Source organism: Phoenix dactylifera, chromosome 4 (genome assembly GCF_009389715.1).
Source record: "Phoenix dactylifera cultivar Barhee BC4 chromosome 4, palm_55x_up_171113_PBpolish2nd_filt_p, whole genome shotgun sequence".
Classification (NCBI taxonomy): domain Eukaryota; kingdom Viridiplantae; phylum Streptophyta; class Magnoliopsida; order Arecales; family Arecaceae; genus Phoenix; species Phoenix dactylifera.
Window position 1 is genome coordinate 7,515,806 of NC_052395.1, and position 16,849 is coordinate 7,532,654.

At 37.5% G+C, this 16,849-nt stretch overlaps 1 protein-coding gene across 5 annotated transcripts; it reads right to left on the minus strand.

Moving 5' to 3' along the window:
• Positions 1–6,187: 6,187 nt before the first annotated feature.
• On the minus strand, positions 6,188–16,361 carry LOC103721818 (G patch domain-containing protein 8). Of its 5 annotated transcripts, none has more exons than XR_005511422.1 (9): positions 16,125–16,361; positions 15,434–15,547; positions 11,537–11,617; positions 10,983–11,178; positions 10,470–10,624; positions 10,099–10,242; positions 9,058–9,161; positions 8,781–8,926; positions 6,188–6,549 (listed from the first exon to the last, which is right to left on the minus strand). XR_005511422.1 is itself a non-coding variant. In XM_039125431.1 (9 exons), exons 1-9 carry the CDS (start codon positions 16,344–16,346, stop codon positions 6,472–6,474), a joined length of 1,245 nt encoding a protein of 414 aa, XP_038981359.1. In that variant the 5' UTR covers positions 16,347–16,361; the 3' UTR covers positions 6,188–6,471. The 5 variants fall into 5 exon arrangements, 3 of the variants coding, with proteins under 3 accessions (XP_038981359.1, XP_038981358.1, XP_038981361.1); XR_005511421.1 differs by having other exon boundaries at positions 6,188–6,552; XM_039125431.1 differs by having other exon boundaries at positions 8,781–8,931.
• Positions 16,362–16,849: the final 488 nt, after the last annotated feature.

Sequence of the window (16,849 nt, forward strand, 5' to 3'; positions counted from 1 at the left end):
CTGAACCAACGAAATCCTACTCTAATTTGATCGTCGGAGAGCCCTTACCGGAGACACCGGTGAGGTTTTGTGTAGAAACATCGTCGACCGTGGGAGGTGGCTCCCATCCTCTTCTTCCACCTTTCGGCAGCTCCCTCGACTCTCCCCGACGTGGTCACCCTCAGGCCAGATTTGAACCACAACACATGCACATATATATATACATCCATATATACATGCGTACATACATATATATATATATATACACACATATACGCACATACATATATACAGATACGTACATACATATATACATATAGATATGTATGCATGTGTATATGTATGTATGTATGTGTGTGTGTATGTATGTATGTATGTATGTATGTATATACACCTACCTATTTACTTAATGATATTTTCCACTATACAACCTCTATATTTTTTTATTTTAAATTTAATAAAAATCTCAAATTTGGTAATTTTTGACAAATAATGAGTATTTTGGATTTCCACCTCGTAGGTTTGATTATTAAATCTGACAAGATTTCTACGGCCTGAATATGGAACGACATCCATGCATCAAATAATAAGCTCAAAAGAAAAATTTTTCTCCCGTACACAAGTTGTGGTAGGTGTCTGGTGGCCCATCCGAAACCAAAGCCAACCAATCTCACCTAACTTAGACCGAAAATAAGTCGACTTAAATTATAGGTTGGTTAAATTTACAGTAGCAAATAACGTATACGATTTCAAATATAAAAATCTGTGCTAAGTTGCTTGCCATGAATGAACGTGCTCGAGTCATTAATAGAGCTTTAAAAAAATCTATCAAGTAATTTATTTTACAATTTTTTTCTAAGCTGTAAGAATAAATAAACATAAACAATGCGTTCTACAACAAGGTAAGGAAAAGGTGAAGCCCATTCAAGTAATAATAATAATAAAAAAAAAACTCGCATCTCTAATGAAATGAATTAGTGGCAATGTCCTCTCGTGGAGAACCAACATGCCTCATGCAGTCATGCATGCGATAACTCTGTGATGCTTCAACTACGTCACTGCTCTATTTTGTTGCCTGCATGTGTCTTCTCCTAGCTATATATCTCTCTATCAGTATTGTGCCCTTCTGGAATGTCCTCAGCTTTACATAATGAGTTTGTTTTATATAATAGTTATTTTATTAAAAAAATAATATAATTATTTTCATAATAGAAATTGTACAATGGTGACAGCACTTGCTATCATTTGATTATTCAAAAAATAAATTTGTGTATCAATTTTAAATCAATGATGATGTTAGCAAATAACATCATTATCTTACCCATATTTTACATTTTTTTGAGAGACCATATATTATATAGTAGCTCATATCAGATGCAATTGTTATGTTCATTAAAAAAAAAGGGGGCTTAGAGCTGCATGGGGCAATTAACAGTTATTATTTCTGTACTTAAAAAGGAAAAGAAACGTTGGAAGGGGGGCTCGAGAGTCGAGACCATGGTCACGTGAGAGGAAGGGGACAGTTAAACAGGACTGAGGTTGGACTTTACCACGATCACGTGAGAGGAAATATTATTATTGTGACGCACCTCATTCCCATCTAATAAATGCATTCCGACTTCTAAAAGACGCACTATATTTCTTGTTTATCTTCTTGCAACCAATTATTATGGCATATTTTTAAATTTAAAAAAAAAAAGCATGCCGTGCCTTTTTTTTTTTTTCTTCTTGCAGCGATTACTCACACTAATTATGTGTAAATGCACCCAATATATAAAGGATAAAGCCGATAAAGCTCATCCAGTCGAACCAGAAGACTCCAAGCAACACACTACTCCTAGATGGGATCTGAGATAGGTTGTTATAATAACAAACATTATCTAAAAAAATTTATTATGGTAACAAACACTATAGAAATTTTTGAATGCTTTCCTTACCAATCTGATGAGCTTTATCGAGTTTATTCTTTACATAACAAAATCAGAAAAGAGTACATAGCGAAGAGGAGCAGAAGCATCCGTCCAAAAAAACTCTTCTGCTTGATGTGCCACGTAGGAGACAACCCAATCTGCCATACTGTTTGCCTTCTGATGGATATGAGAGGCTTGAAAAGAGCTACACTCTCCTGTGAGCCTTCAAATATCTCGAAGAAGTGGGTGCTGATCATCACAGACGTGCTGCCTTCGAATCCACTCAATCACCGTAACTGGGTCTTTCTCTAGCCCCTTTCAAATTGGAGACATGACAGGTTCTGATGTGCTATTGGAACCTTGCGAGGTGTTTTCTCCTCCCTCACGCTTAGAACAAGCCTGAGCGACATGGCTACAATTCTAGCTAGATGATCTATTAACAATAAATTTAGGTTGTAACACATTTAGAAATTAAGGAATCAACAACCTTAGTGTGCTCCTAATTGCTTGCTTGTTACTTGAAAGCCATAACTTGTCATTGTGCCCTACTCTCGGATAAATTAGTTAGACCAATGTTCAGAATTCTTATGCATGGCATGTTCAACCCGAACCTTTTATTTTAATTTATTTTATTAGTTTTGTCGCGGGGTTTTCACCCCGGCAACAGTCCGCACACCAGCCGAGCAGGGAAAGCAACTGCGTCCTCACCGAGGTATTGTCCGCTCTGGGGATCGGAGATTGTCGACCACTCCCGGGGGTCCACCCTCTGGTGGCGCCCCGGGTGGAACCACCCTTTCCACCCCTCACGGTTTTGCCCCCAAAAGGCGCCTCGGTGAGAAGAGGTTATTGAGCCCCTCATTTAAGGCACAAACCTTTCCGCTGATTAACCGATGTGGGACTAAAGTTCGGAACCCCATCCCACAACACAGCCCCCCCAAGCGGAAAGGCCTGTGCGTGGCCGGGGCCCTCCTTCTAGCGCCATCTGTTGCGGGGTTTTCACCCCGGCAACAGTCCGCACACCAGCTGAGCAGGAAAAGCGACTGCATCCTCACCGAGGTATTGTCCGCCCTGGGGATCGGAGATCGTCGACCGCTCCCGGAGATCTACCCTCTAGTGGCGCCTCGGGTGGAACCAACCTTTCCACCCCTCACGGTTTTGCCCCCAAAAGGCGCCTCGGTGAGAAGAAGTTATTGAGCCCCCCATTTAAAGCACAGACCTTTCCGCTGATTAGCCGATGTGGGACTAAAGTTCGGAATCCTATCCTACAATAAGTTTATACAATAAGCTTGCAGGGTCATGGTGCGAGATCTATAGCAACAGCAAATACAGATCGCAAAAGATCTACTTGAACTTCAATTAAAGGGAAAGAGAGGAGTGGTCTATCTCCAGAAACATGACAAAAACAAGATAGAAGTACAGATTTTTCTGGTGCAACCATCAAAGATTTTCAAAAAATATATTTATATTTGAGCAAATGTTTTAGCAGACTATCGATTATTAAAATTAGTGAAATATTCAAAATTTTATTAAATAGCAAAATTATGGTACCGTCATACTAGTTAGCTATTCTTTAATAAAAAATTTAGCTCATAGGTTTACACTAGGATACAAAATGGGGATTTTTCTTTTCAAGTTAGCCCCAATGTGCCACCTAGTATATAACTAGTACTTGTACCATGTCTTCCGACTGGCGCAGCAAATCCTGCACCATGTCATTGATTCATTGATGGCATTCTTATTTGCTCGGCTAATTGAGATGAACTTCGCCACTCTATTTTTAAGAATAGCAAAGCTAAACGCTTTATACGTTTATGGAGTGCTTTTCAATGAAAGGGAGATGGTAAATGTGAATATTTTCCACGTTTTTAGAAACCTATGCAACCCTTCCGGTGATGCAACAAAAAGGATAGCAAGTATAGCTTACTAGTTTCCAAGAAGCACTTGCATGTTGGGAGAGAGAGTTGTTGACATGTGAAATTTTTTAATAATAAGGTTAAAAAGTGTAGATATAGGATTCGAATTAAAAACCTCTGCTCTGATACCATGTTGAAATGATTACTTTTTTTAAAAGCTTAAACTAATAAAATAAGCTAGATTTATCTATATGTTTTATATTTTTTTATTAGAGTAGACAATTCAGAATAATCTTTGCTTGGGCATATGAGTTCGTATGAATCACATTAATCAGATCTGACCCTTTATTGACCATGCATGCAGCGTATTCACTAATGAAATCAGAGATAAATTATGTTATTTTAAGTATGGCTAAAGCCTGGATTGAGGATGCCAATTGACTGAGTTGGCAAAGTCTCTTGTATCGATATAAGAGACCTAGGTCAATCCTACCCTTTGATCTGTATTCAGCTAGGCTTTTATCCATCCCAATTCTCGAACAACTAGAGTCAGAACATTTGCAGATTGCTTCGTAGGAAATACTTGCAAGGCACTCCTCTAATCTTAGACTTCTTGACTTAATACGCTTAGCGTGAGTCCATTAGGATCTCTTTCTCGTGATATAAAGCCATCGATGTCAGTATTAGAATAACAACGCTCTTAGTCTGCTACGAGTTGGATCCCGCTTATGAGAAGTTGCATATGATAGTGATGCAATAAGATTTGGCATTAAACAATCATTATTCACCATGGCCTTTCAGAATAGAGCTGATCATGAAAGGAGTTTGGATACCAAAAAAAAAAGATCAAATTTTAAATAGGTTCAGCCTGAAGCCCGATTAAAAATAAAAAGAGTTTAGGCTCGAGACCCGACCTGTGATTAGCTCTATTTCAAAATAATAAATATTTTATTTGGAGCATATGCACATACACAGGATGTAGTGACAATAATTTTTAATTTTCAAGAATAACGAAGAGGATGGTAGCAACAACAAACAGGATAGTATGTATGCTATGTACTGTGTTCGGAGGTTAGTCCATGTCCGGGTCAACCTTTATGGTTCAATTGGTTGACTCACACGACTTATACGGCCGCTGTAGGGGACTAGTAGGTGGGTACCATGGTGGAGCAGCAAAATTCGCAGTGAAACGCCGTCAAATTGCATGTTACTTCATGTCAAAAAAAATTTAAGATTCAACAATTTTTATTTTTTTTTTTGTATAGCTAATAATGAGACAGGTTTGGATTAGCTAAGTAGAAAACCAATACTCTAAAGCCAGGTACAAAATAGCACAACCATCCCCTTCACCTCTCTCTCCCCCTCACATCCAAACTCTGATAACACCTTAGAGCTGGCTATAGAATCATCCCAATTAAAAGAGGAGAACCAGGTAGATCAAGGGAATGGCTAGCGCAAAAATTCAAGGTCTCCTTCTATCATCATCATCATCATCATCATCAAACTCAAGTCGCCTTCAATCCCTCTTCCAAAGCTGAGACTGAAAGAAGAAAACACAGCAATCAACGGCACAAAAACACAGCCAATGAACAGTACAAGAGAGGAGAACTGTGTCTCCCAGCTTTACGCCATCGCGCGCGGAGGCCATGGCAGACGGCGGAGATGCATGCCAACATTGGGAGCAGAGAAACTCTTTCTCCGCTCCATCAACTCCATCACTCTCACCATGCCGGCTCCCTTGGCCCTCCTGTTCCCCTCAGCTTTATTAAAAAATTTACTAAAAAAATTGTTACCATATATAATATTTGAAAAAAAGAATAAGTTATATTTGATTCAACATCTATTTTTTAAAAAATTATGCAAAATATCATTTGTATCCTTAATAAAAAAAATTTATCCCATTTTATCTAAAAATTAAAAATACATTTTTTAAAAAAAATTACCCCAAATATCAACCGAAGTAATTAATTTTTTTCTTATCCAATATAATATGTATTTTTAAAAAATATATAAATTTTATTACTATAGACAAACTATTTTCTAACCTCTTCTTTAAAAACTCCAACCAAAGATAAAGATCTCTCTTCATTTTATTATCACCTGAATATCAGAGTACAAATTCTGATCAGCATCTTTTAGACAAACAACTATAATATTCAGCCATTATTTAGACCAGTATGCTGATAGCAGGACTTTCTGGAATAAATGAACCATCAAGATATCTAAGCACCAAAATATACAAGATCCTGCCTTAATTCTGCTGCAATAATCCATAATCTTTTGCTCTGTCCATCTGTAGCAAGGTTGCACGATAAAGCTGATAAGCCTTGGCATCCAAAAGAATTACACGTCACCCAATGAGATATTTAACAAACCCCATGCAATAGTTTGAGTCGAGACAACAGAGAACTTGCTTTGCTAAACAGACCCAGATAGCCATGAATATACTGAAGAGCTGTTTAAGTCTTCATATTGGTAAGTTGGATGGAAGGAAGCCACCATCAGAGCATGTTATCTGCCCAAAATGTAGTCTCGTTGTTTACTGATACAGATAATCAACAGTTCAGACCATTCAACAAGCTTAACATAAGAGCCATCATAAATGGCAGAATCTTAATATACACAGAAACTTGAGAGGAAATAAAAAGTTTCAATACAATATTCATCAGAAGTTTAAAGTTCCCTATTCCAAGAGTACATGGAGAATGGTTAATCTTCAAGAAGGGGGATTATGACTCATCGTCGCTGTCATTGCCAAAGATTGAGGATACAGCTATTTTTGGTTTCTTGCCGATGCCAGTAGAAGTCTTCTGGTTAAAAAAAGAGTAAATAATAATAAAAATCCTCACAGATTAAACACATCTGAAAAATTGGCAAATAACAAAATTACAGCTACACAAACAACTTGCACATTCAGCATCAACATAACATTAATATAATTGGGTATACATGTTCAAACAGTTGATAATGATACTATAACGTCTCTAAAGTTAAAGTGTGAAAAGGGAAAAAATTACAAAGCAACATAATGCAAAACTCCACAACGTAATGAACTCACTCACTGTCCAAAACCTACAACACATTCCGCACACCACCATAGAGAATAAAAACATAAATTACCAAAACTCTGTCCAGCCCAAGCGGCAAAGGGGAAAAAATAATAAATTCTTCATTCTTTTCAAACTTTCTCCATCATACTGCATCATAGGACTAATGAATATTCTCATCTGGACTGCCCCAGGCCATCAAATACCTATAGACTTTCTTTTGGTGAAAAAGCCACACAAGCTTTTAATAATACACTTTAGATAAAACTATTGTTGCTTAAAAACTGATAAGACAACTATCTTACTGAAAGCTTAAATTATTGTTGGAGGTATTGACAGATCCCACACATTTCAGGTTTTGTTTTTTTAAAAAAAGTAGGTTTAACTACCTGCAAAAATTATGCACAATGATATCTCCAAAAGAAAAGAAAAGAACAAAAAAAAGGAAGACAGTCAATGAGTTCTAATCTTCCAAGACTACCACATTGAGCTCAGAATTGCATCGAACAGACCACCATCTCCATTGTTGGTTGGAGTGGCGTAGGTGGAATAGTATTGGTTTCAAGTTTCAACGAACTCTGGGTTGAGATGGTAAGTTGAAATAGAAGGATACAGTAGTTTGGTGGAAGTTGGAATGACAAAATTTTTAGATAGTGATGCAAGTTTGCAAAAGATTAAGGCTATAGAATAGAATGGACAAAAGAAGAATCTCACGGAAAGGAAATGCACTAACATGTAAGATGTAAAATAATGGTAGACACTCCTCCACTGAACTACAAGATAATGAACAGCATGCCGGCCTGCCAGGGCACTATTTATAGGCACCCTCGACCTTAAAATCTTCTAGATTCTCAAACTAGAAAGGGCTAACACAAAGTCTAATTTCCTACAATTTCTAGTGAGTAGAACACTTTATTTAATATGCTTCCAAAATAGTTCTTAAAAATACATCCAGATTAGTACATGTAATTCTTTTATGACTTACCTCGATCTTCTCTGTGATATTCTAGATATTTCAATGATCCCTCCTCTATTTCTATGATATCTTTTAAAAAAGTGCATTATACTTTTGCAGTCCTTGATGTTTTTTTCTAAGCCTCCAAGCATTTTTTGAAGCATTTCAAGCTCAAGCACAGAAAAACCCAGGATCAAGCAGCAGGTATCTTCATGAGAGTACCATAAGAATAAAGTTCGAGACACTTTGGGGCATGCTCGCAGTCTCGAGGAAGCGCATCAAGGAGGTGATAAAAAAATAGTATTATGGAGATTTCATAGAATTATCTTTGAGAGAGATCTTCAAAAGTATTCTAAACCCAATCTAGAAGAATATTAAGAATATACTTCCTAGAAGTTATAGGATCTTCGTGGCATATAAAGATTCCCATATTTTTCATAATCTTAGGTCCGATTTTTTGTAATAATTAATTTATCAAAACCTCTCACAAAATAGTTTACTAACATCTAAAACATCCAGTTTATTACAGAATTTTATATTATTCAAGGGTCAGCAATGGTATAATTTATGTAAAATCCTACATTCAAGTACTAATGAAAATTACAGTTAAGCTATCACAAAAAAACGAATATATGCAATGTAATGAAGACACTAGTAAGCCCATAGAAAAGCCACATTACGTTTAAAAGGAAAAAAAATAGCCAAGACAACATCAAAAACGACAATCCAGAAGTGGCAGCCAGAAAATAAAATATCCCAAAGGAGAATAGGCGGTTTCCTCTTGTAGCATGCAATGTAGGCATGTGAAATACATTTTAAGCAGTAATAAGACCACAGAAAAAGATGCACCAAGATGCTTTTTGAAAAAATAGTGATATAAAATTAATGACAAACAATCTGTAAGTAACAAACATGAAATACATATAGTCTTACATATATAACATAATTGTTATACTATAATAAGTGTCAAATTTATTCCTCTTTTGATGCATAAGGCGGTTATTTAGGAGTCATCCTAAATCCTAATTTAACAAACCTTGGAAACACCAGGTCTAGAGAAGCCAAACTTCAATGTCTGCCGCTGATCTGGAGCCAAAAGTTTGGAAGCACTCTTTGGTGCACCAGTATCTGCTGACACTTCCAACTGTTCCTGTTGCTGCTGCTGTTGTTGCTTATGAGCATCTGCCCTAAAATGGCATCAAGGAAATTGTAGAATAACTTGTATTGACAAAGTCACAGATATTACAATAAAACTTAGAAATTATCTTTCAGTATAAAAACTACATAGTCAATGTTTTGCTAGAAATGGATACATTTGGGCAAATCTCGCCATTTCCTTCTCTTGACGTAATTGTTCGCGTTTTTGCCTCTCATCGCGGCTGCTGCTCCCATGCATTTCTTTCATTTCTTTAAACCTCTGTACAAAAGATACCATGTTATTGGACCAGGGTTAGGTCATGAAACAAAATGCCTTTCTTAACATAATATGCAAAGACTTTAGCACTGAGATTTTAGCAAGACAAAATAAGAAAATCAAGATATAGTAACGAATATAAGGAAAATAACATATTTTTGAAATAAGCTACTATATTACGATTGCAATTTGCAAATGTATTAAGCTTTATTCATAAGTGTAACCAGAGAAGCCATAGGATACTTCATAGGTCAACATGACAGAAGAATGAGATAAGAGCTTATGAAGCAATTAGCAATCATCATTTTGAATGGCAATCGGATAATTGGTCACGATGGGTGGAAGAGTTATATATCACTTGTGCAAACCAAGGGGAATGTTCAAGCTGAGGAAAACAATGGATATTCCACACTGTGCATGTAAAGCAAAGATAGGAGAGTCAACAAAAACTGCAATATAGCCTTTAATTCACATGCATCGGGGTTGGGGGCTACTGGAAGATGCATGCACAAGGGAGGAGTATGGGAATGCGAGAAAACTCAGTGTCCTAAACAGATCTAGAAAAAAGTGCCAAAATCAGACTTCCATATCATATTATTTCTTCTTAGATATCAAAGCGCTTTCTACGGCCTATGAACTGATTTAAAAATTTTGAGGATGAGATATACAAATTCTTAAAGCCATTGTAGTTGCTTGATATGAAGGGTGATTGCCTGATATCAAATATCATGGCATGTCCACTGTCCTGCTTATGTAGAAACGTAGTTTTGATACAGTACACATTTTGGCAAAAAGCATTAGCATAATACATACACACGCGCGTGCACATATAGATTTGTATGTATGGATGAATGAATGAAATTTCAATCACATGGTTTCTTAACTAGGAACTACAAAAAGGAAATTTTTGATTCAAAAATCTAAATTAAAATTGGCTTACCTTTCTGTGATTGTGATCATATGAGCTCAGATGACTCTCAAATTCCATTGCTAATTTGTATTGCTTGTTGCAAAGATCACAAAAGAAAACCTTCTTTATTTCCTTCACCTCAGTTTGAATTTTCTGCTCACGCTCTGCTAGGACCTGGATTGTCATCATTTGCACGAAGCAGGCAGTAGAAGCCACCAGGTAATAAAAAGTGCACGAAATTCTCAAGACCCTCGAAAGCTCCCTTATGATATATCATTCTCGTCAAAAGACACGCATATATGCTATATGCTGCCTACTACTAGATGTAGGTTTTGAAAATGTCAAGCATCAACCCCAAAGCATCAAATAATGGGTCTGGTGAAGAGCATCTAAAGACATACCTCACGCTTCCTTACAAGTTCCTCAGTCTCCTCTAATTCAATATCAAGTCTCCTCCGTTGCACATTTTCTTCAGCTGTAAAAAAATCATCTTGCTCTTGCTTCCCCACACCTAATTTTGAGTCCCTTATACCAGTTTTTATTGGCTCAATTATGCCTGCATATCCCCAACAAAAATGATATGGACCATTAACACAACCAAGAAAAGGGGTTAATTCAGGTTAACAAATCAGAGACAATATAGTGTGCACCAGTATAATACACCCAATATTTCCATAACATTACTTGCAATGAAAAAGCAAACACAAACCAAAGACACTGTCCAACAAAGCATGCAAAGATTATCGAAGGCAAATCACCAAACTACATGTTCAAAAAAATTTGTAGACAAGATTGTACATAATTTATCTCAACAGGAAAAATAAACAATAGGAAACAAAACAAGAAAACTAAAAGCAAACGGTGATTGTATTATGAATATGATGACAACTAACAGCACATAATGAAGAAAATACCTTGCTCGTTTTTTCCAAGACCCTTGCCTTTCCATCCCATTTTCTGCAGAAGCCTAAAACCTACGTTAGATGACGTGAGTTGTGTATCCAGAGATGCTTGTTCCAAGTTTTCTGTATCAAGGTTTTCTGTGGGACGGTGATCAATTGGCAAATGAAAATCTTTCCCTGAATCCTCAATAAGGGAATTAGAATATGCCTGCAACAGCAAACAACATACCCAAGACATGCTCAAACAAGAATTTATATATCTTCATTCAGAAACAGGATAGTGAAGCATGGAGATGTCAAGAACACAAAACATGTGTACAAAAAAAAAAAAGTACATGATCAATACAGCCTATGAGTCCAGATACACTGATAATTATGTCTACAAACCAAACTATAGCAAAAAAGAAAAATAATTTCTAAAATAAACTATAACCAATTTGAATCAATGGAGAGCTACACATTATAACTATCTCAGGAAGGACGCTCTTGTCAGGATCAAGCATGCAGACCAAACAAACATCTCTTACTCAAGTTACAAAACTATAAGGAGATCAAAGGAAGCTTACCTCTTCCCTATCTATTTGTCGTTCTTGAAAATATGCCTCCTGTCTGCCACTGTAATGTTTGCCTTCCATTTTGAATGAACCCTAATATATTGGTAACCAATCTACAGGAGTCACACAAATCATGGAGACAAAAGATCCAGAACCAAGGTATTTTTCAGTAGATTCAAATAATATGATATTGTACATGGCAAGCACAAACATATGGTGAGTAATAAGAAGAATAATGAATAAAGCACATAAAGCAATGCTCAAAACCTACCTTCCCACACCTAAAGCATATGATGGTCATGTAATTATACTTGTATCCAACTTTCAAAATCTCTCATCCAACTTATAAACAAATGATCATGGGGCTTAATAAACATTACAAGACTTTTCTAAAAGAGGAGAGAAAGATGCTTAAAAAGTAAAACCATAGATTTAAGGGCAAGTAGTCATGATATATAGAAGTGATTATATTTGGCTCACAAAGTGTATTTAATAATCATCCAGCAATGCAACTTTTCTAGAAGATGAGAGAAAAATGCTTAAAAAATAAAACCATAGATTTAAGGGAAAATGGTTGTGATATATAGAAGCATTTATATCTGGATCAAAAAGTGTAGTTAATTATCATCTAGCAATCCAATTCATGAGATGTATATAAAGCAATGAACCACATCACACAAAGACAGTAAACCTGCAAATTGGCCAGCTCAACCTGTGACTAGACCAGATCAGGACTGGTAATCTGACCATCCTGCAAAATATGATCCTTCCAGAACAGCATGTCAGATCTTGGTCAATTTATTCCTAACCAACCCATGGATTAAACAGGTCTAAACTAATCAAACTTTAGATGTCCTGACCTGCTTCATTTTCAGCCAAAAATCTCATGATGTTGAAACCCCTAAACCCTTCATTGCTCACCCCATAGCCATGTTTGGGCATATGGAGTGAGTATTAAGGCTTTTTAGTTGCAGGTCGGAGCCTCAATTAAGGTTGAAATGCATTGTTGTTGATGATATTAGTGGTAGCACCAACACCCTTTTTAGTTTTATCTACTTGTTATTCATGACACTACTAGTCTTTCTTCTAGGCATAGATGAAATAATATACTTTCCCTTTATCTTGCAATGGACCAAGACCTGGAGTAAACACAGTCTCAAACACTATTAGTCTTTCTTCAACACCAACACCCTTTTTTTACATTTTCTCCACTTGTTATTCATATCACTATTTGTCTTTCTTCTAGGCATAGATGAAAATATACTTTCTCTTTATCTTGCAATGGATCTAGCCCTAGACTGAGCACAATCTCAAACACATTGTGTCGGGTTTAGATATTGCATGTCCAGGACTAGATGGGTCTAAAATACTTTCCATGGACCCAACCTACTCTGCCCTGGTTGGTCAGTGGGTTTGGTCCAGTTCTGAAATCATGACCCAAAAGGAAATAGGGTCAGGTCTGCATCATGCTTAATCTGGTCCAGACAAGGCCCATTTGCAGACATAATAAACAATCATCATCCTATAAATAATCATGACTCAATTCTCCTCTATGGAGACTACACAACCGGCTGTATTCCAAAGCTTATCCTCTACAGAGCACACATTGCTAAATCATTCACCACAAATTTCATACAAGTGAGCTTAATTCTGAATCTTTAATGACTAATCAGACAAGTTTTCCTCCCCAGGTAATGACGCAAGCCTTCAAGGGACCAAACTTAGCAAAATATCATGAGATTTCAGCAGCCATCTCTCAATTGTTAGTTAAGCGATGAAGATCAAGTTTATGGCCGAGTAGGAATTCAAGAACAATATATGTCCCTGGTTTAGTAGGAAGCAAGCTAGAAAAGTAACTTCAAATATTTTGACATTACCATACTCGAAATGAAGTCAACATTGGATTGAAAATAATAACAACACAAGCATAGATATAAGGCCTGCTAAATTTCTACTTGTATGATGGGATACGATGTGAGGGAAGGCTATAAGTATCATAATAAGATTGACCCAGAGCCCCACAACTATCATTTTACCTTTCCAAGATTTAACTAATTGTCATTAAAGTCCCAAAAGTTGGGCCAAAGTGACAGAAATAGGCTAGGAATTGAGTCATGATAAATAAATTCTCGAGTCCTTGTTGGTCACTTACTAGGTTGCTTATTGCTACTCTTGAGCTTAGACCTGATAGTTTTATACTAAGGAGTACCACACTCACAAACATACCATCAAAATATATTTTAAACATCAAATGGTAGAATACGTAAAATCCTATGCTAGATAGCCTGGATTATATAAATATCCTTTTGTACATTTCTATCAAATATCATATATACTAATTTTTGCAACATGCATGCCTTTTTTTACTTGACATTTTCCTTGAATGGCTATCAAAACAAAGGATCTAAAAGTCTTATCACAACTGCAGGTACTTATCTCTTGACACCCACAAAACAGACCAAAAGTGTCACTAATAATGACCCCCCAGACCTCCGCAATCCAATGAAAGAGTTTGGCCTTGGCATACCTTGCATCCTATGCACAGTGTTCAATTTTATGGGAAAAAAGGGCCCTAGGCCTTCTTGGAGTCAACAAACAGTGGTATTGTACCATTGGTACCCTACTGAAGATATGCTCCTGCCATTAGAATCATGCTGATGCCGTGTGACAATCATCAAAGACATGGGTTTCTAGAAGGAAGGGACAAACTCATTGTGGGTCTTGACCATCACTTGCCTACTGACGACCAGCTAATTGGCATCCATGGTGTACAGACAAAGCCGACCATACCACTGGTAGGCTCCTAACCTTTACCCAAACTTCAGTTCCCCGCATTGATTTCTTCTTGGATTTGTAACCAATTTTGACAGGTTTACGGGAAATTTTTCACTAACTCTCGTAGTCCCACATTGGACGCATGAGCTCTAGACCTCCCCAAAAGGGCTTATTAAATCCCCACCAGGGGACCAAGAATCGTCAAAAGATCACTGAGGAATAGCCAAAGTCTCAAAGAAGGAGCTTTAAGCCTTTGCAAGAGCACACTTCTTGATAATTAAAGCTTCATGTCGCGGTTCATAGCCTTTTATACTCTTGGAGGGTACGAAGGACTTGATGGGGCTTATAGGAGAAGGGTCAGACCTATGGCTCAATGCCCAAAAATGGGAGATTTCTTCTCCGCATCTCTCTCTTTTCTAGTATTACTTAAATTTCTACATTAGCATGATTTAGCTTAGTTCCTGCAAACTAGCCTAGCCCTTCTTTTCTTTTTCGAGGTTTCAAGGGAGGGCGAGGTGTTCCAATACCTTCCCTTCTCTGCAAATTCTCTCATATTAGCATCATAGCAATTAGTTTCCTTTTCAATTTCTAGTTTAGATTAATTTTTTGCACCCAAATTAGTCTAATTCCTTTCAAATCTTTCTTTTCTAGGAACATCGATATCCTTAGGTTGGCATATAGTTGTACTAGGGAGGTGCCCCTACAAAAGCAATCTTCGTGTATCAGCAGCAGAAGGATTGGGTGGTGATCAGGAGCAGTGTGTTCATAGCAGTGGGAACCTTCGGCGGATTGAGCACTACATATAGCAGCAACCCTTCGCCTAGAAGCAAAGAGTGGTGCAACAAGGTGCGACAAGAAGAGCACAAAAATGAGGTTTCACACAATGAACTAGAATTAGATGATGGTAGCCTTCCTCCTAATGTGCATTGTCACAATTTGCCCATGCCACCTAAACCATTTGGCAATAATAATTCTTCCAATTCATATGTCAAAAGCTAATAGTTTTATTTGGTATCAGGTATGTAATGGAATGACAAAAGATGCATTGGTTTTCATCATCCATTGTTCTGCTCTATAACTTCCAAAAGTCATGATCGTGGGGTAATATAGAAGAAGGAGAAAAATGATACTTACAGGTGAAATGTAGCTGCCAGCAAAATGAAAACGTATAATATTTATATATATATAATTATACAAACGTCCTCCCCTCCTCCTCCTCCTCCTCCTTATATCCTTCCCACAAAGTATCTGAACAGATAAAAATAACGGACTAAGAATATAATGAATATTTGATAGACAACATAATAAATCGAAAGACCACAAAACAAAGAGACAGACCAGGGAAAAAGTTGCTTACTATCCAGGTATCATGCAATAAAGGTGATGGCAACCCCATAACTTTACAAGGAACTAAATTAGAAGGAAAACTTTATAATGAACTAGCTTAGAAGGAAATAATTAATAAAAAAAAGACAAACTTTTCTTTCTCACAAAAGAATACTTGGCTTCCTCCGAATTATCTAGTTGACGCCCTCTAGGGTTTGCTCTAGTGAAAGAACAAATAAGAAATTAACGTCCTTTAGAAGCAAAAACAGGAACGGCGATCAAGATAGGAAGAATCCGACCAAAAAAAAACTAACAAAGGCAGCAACTTTGGATCATCCCCTGATCCGACCATATCTTATCAGAAGAGGCATGGGCTGGGCTTCGCATCGCATAAAAATCAGCTCAAAGAAAGGAGATAGATCTCGGCCAAGAATCCAGCGATCTGCGACAGAGGGAGTGAAAATCGAGAGGAGGGAGAAATGGGGAGAGAGAAACGAACCTCTGACCGCTCGAGAAAGAGGACAGGGAACGTGATGCCACCAGTCGATCGGCCCGACGGCGCCGGGGATGTAGGCCTTCGGTCGCCGCTGCCGTTGGAAGAGGTCGAGACTCGAGAGACGAGGGGAGAATCCAACAGGAAATTAGGGCAATTCGGGTCGGTCTTCAATCTGGACGGCAGCGATATTGGATAAAAAGAAAATAATAGCAATAATATATACATATAGCATTATATATATATACACACGCACACACATAGGTCAGTCTACAGGGAGGCTTTTCAGCGACCGTGTCCACCTTAGACCTGATCGTGGGCCGGATTGGGACACAAAGAAGATCAAACTTTAAATAAACACTGCCAGTCCGATTAAGATAAATAAAATTTAGGCCCAAGGCCCAGCCTGTGATCAGCTATAGTCCACTTCGAGCCCCTCAACTATACCTTGTTAGGCAGACATGGCAGCCCATTTGGAGTGGCCCATAAAACATGTATACCATACGACGACGAGCAGTCCATGAAAACCAGTCACATAGAAGAATGTTCGGAACCCACTGCTCTGGGATATCAGTGGTGGGATGACCATGCAGACGAAGCACATATATCGTGAGGCCAATGGAGCAATAGATTGGGTAGTCTCGTATATGGTTAACCATTCTGAAGAGACCCTGTGGCTAGGAGAGAGAAGATTACTCGGTGCATTTCGGAATTTGCATCCGACGTATATG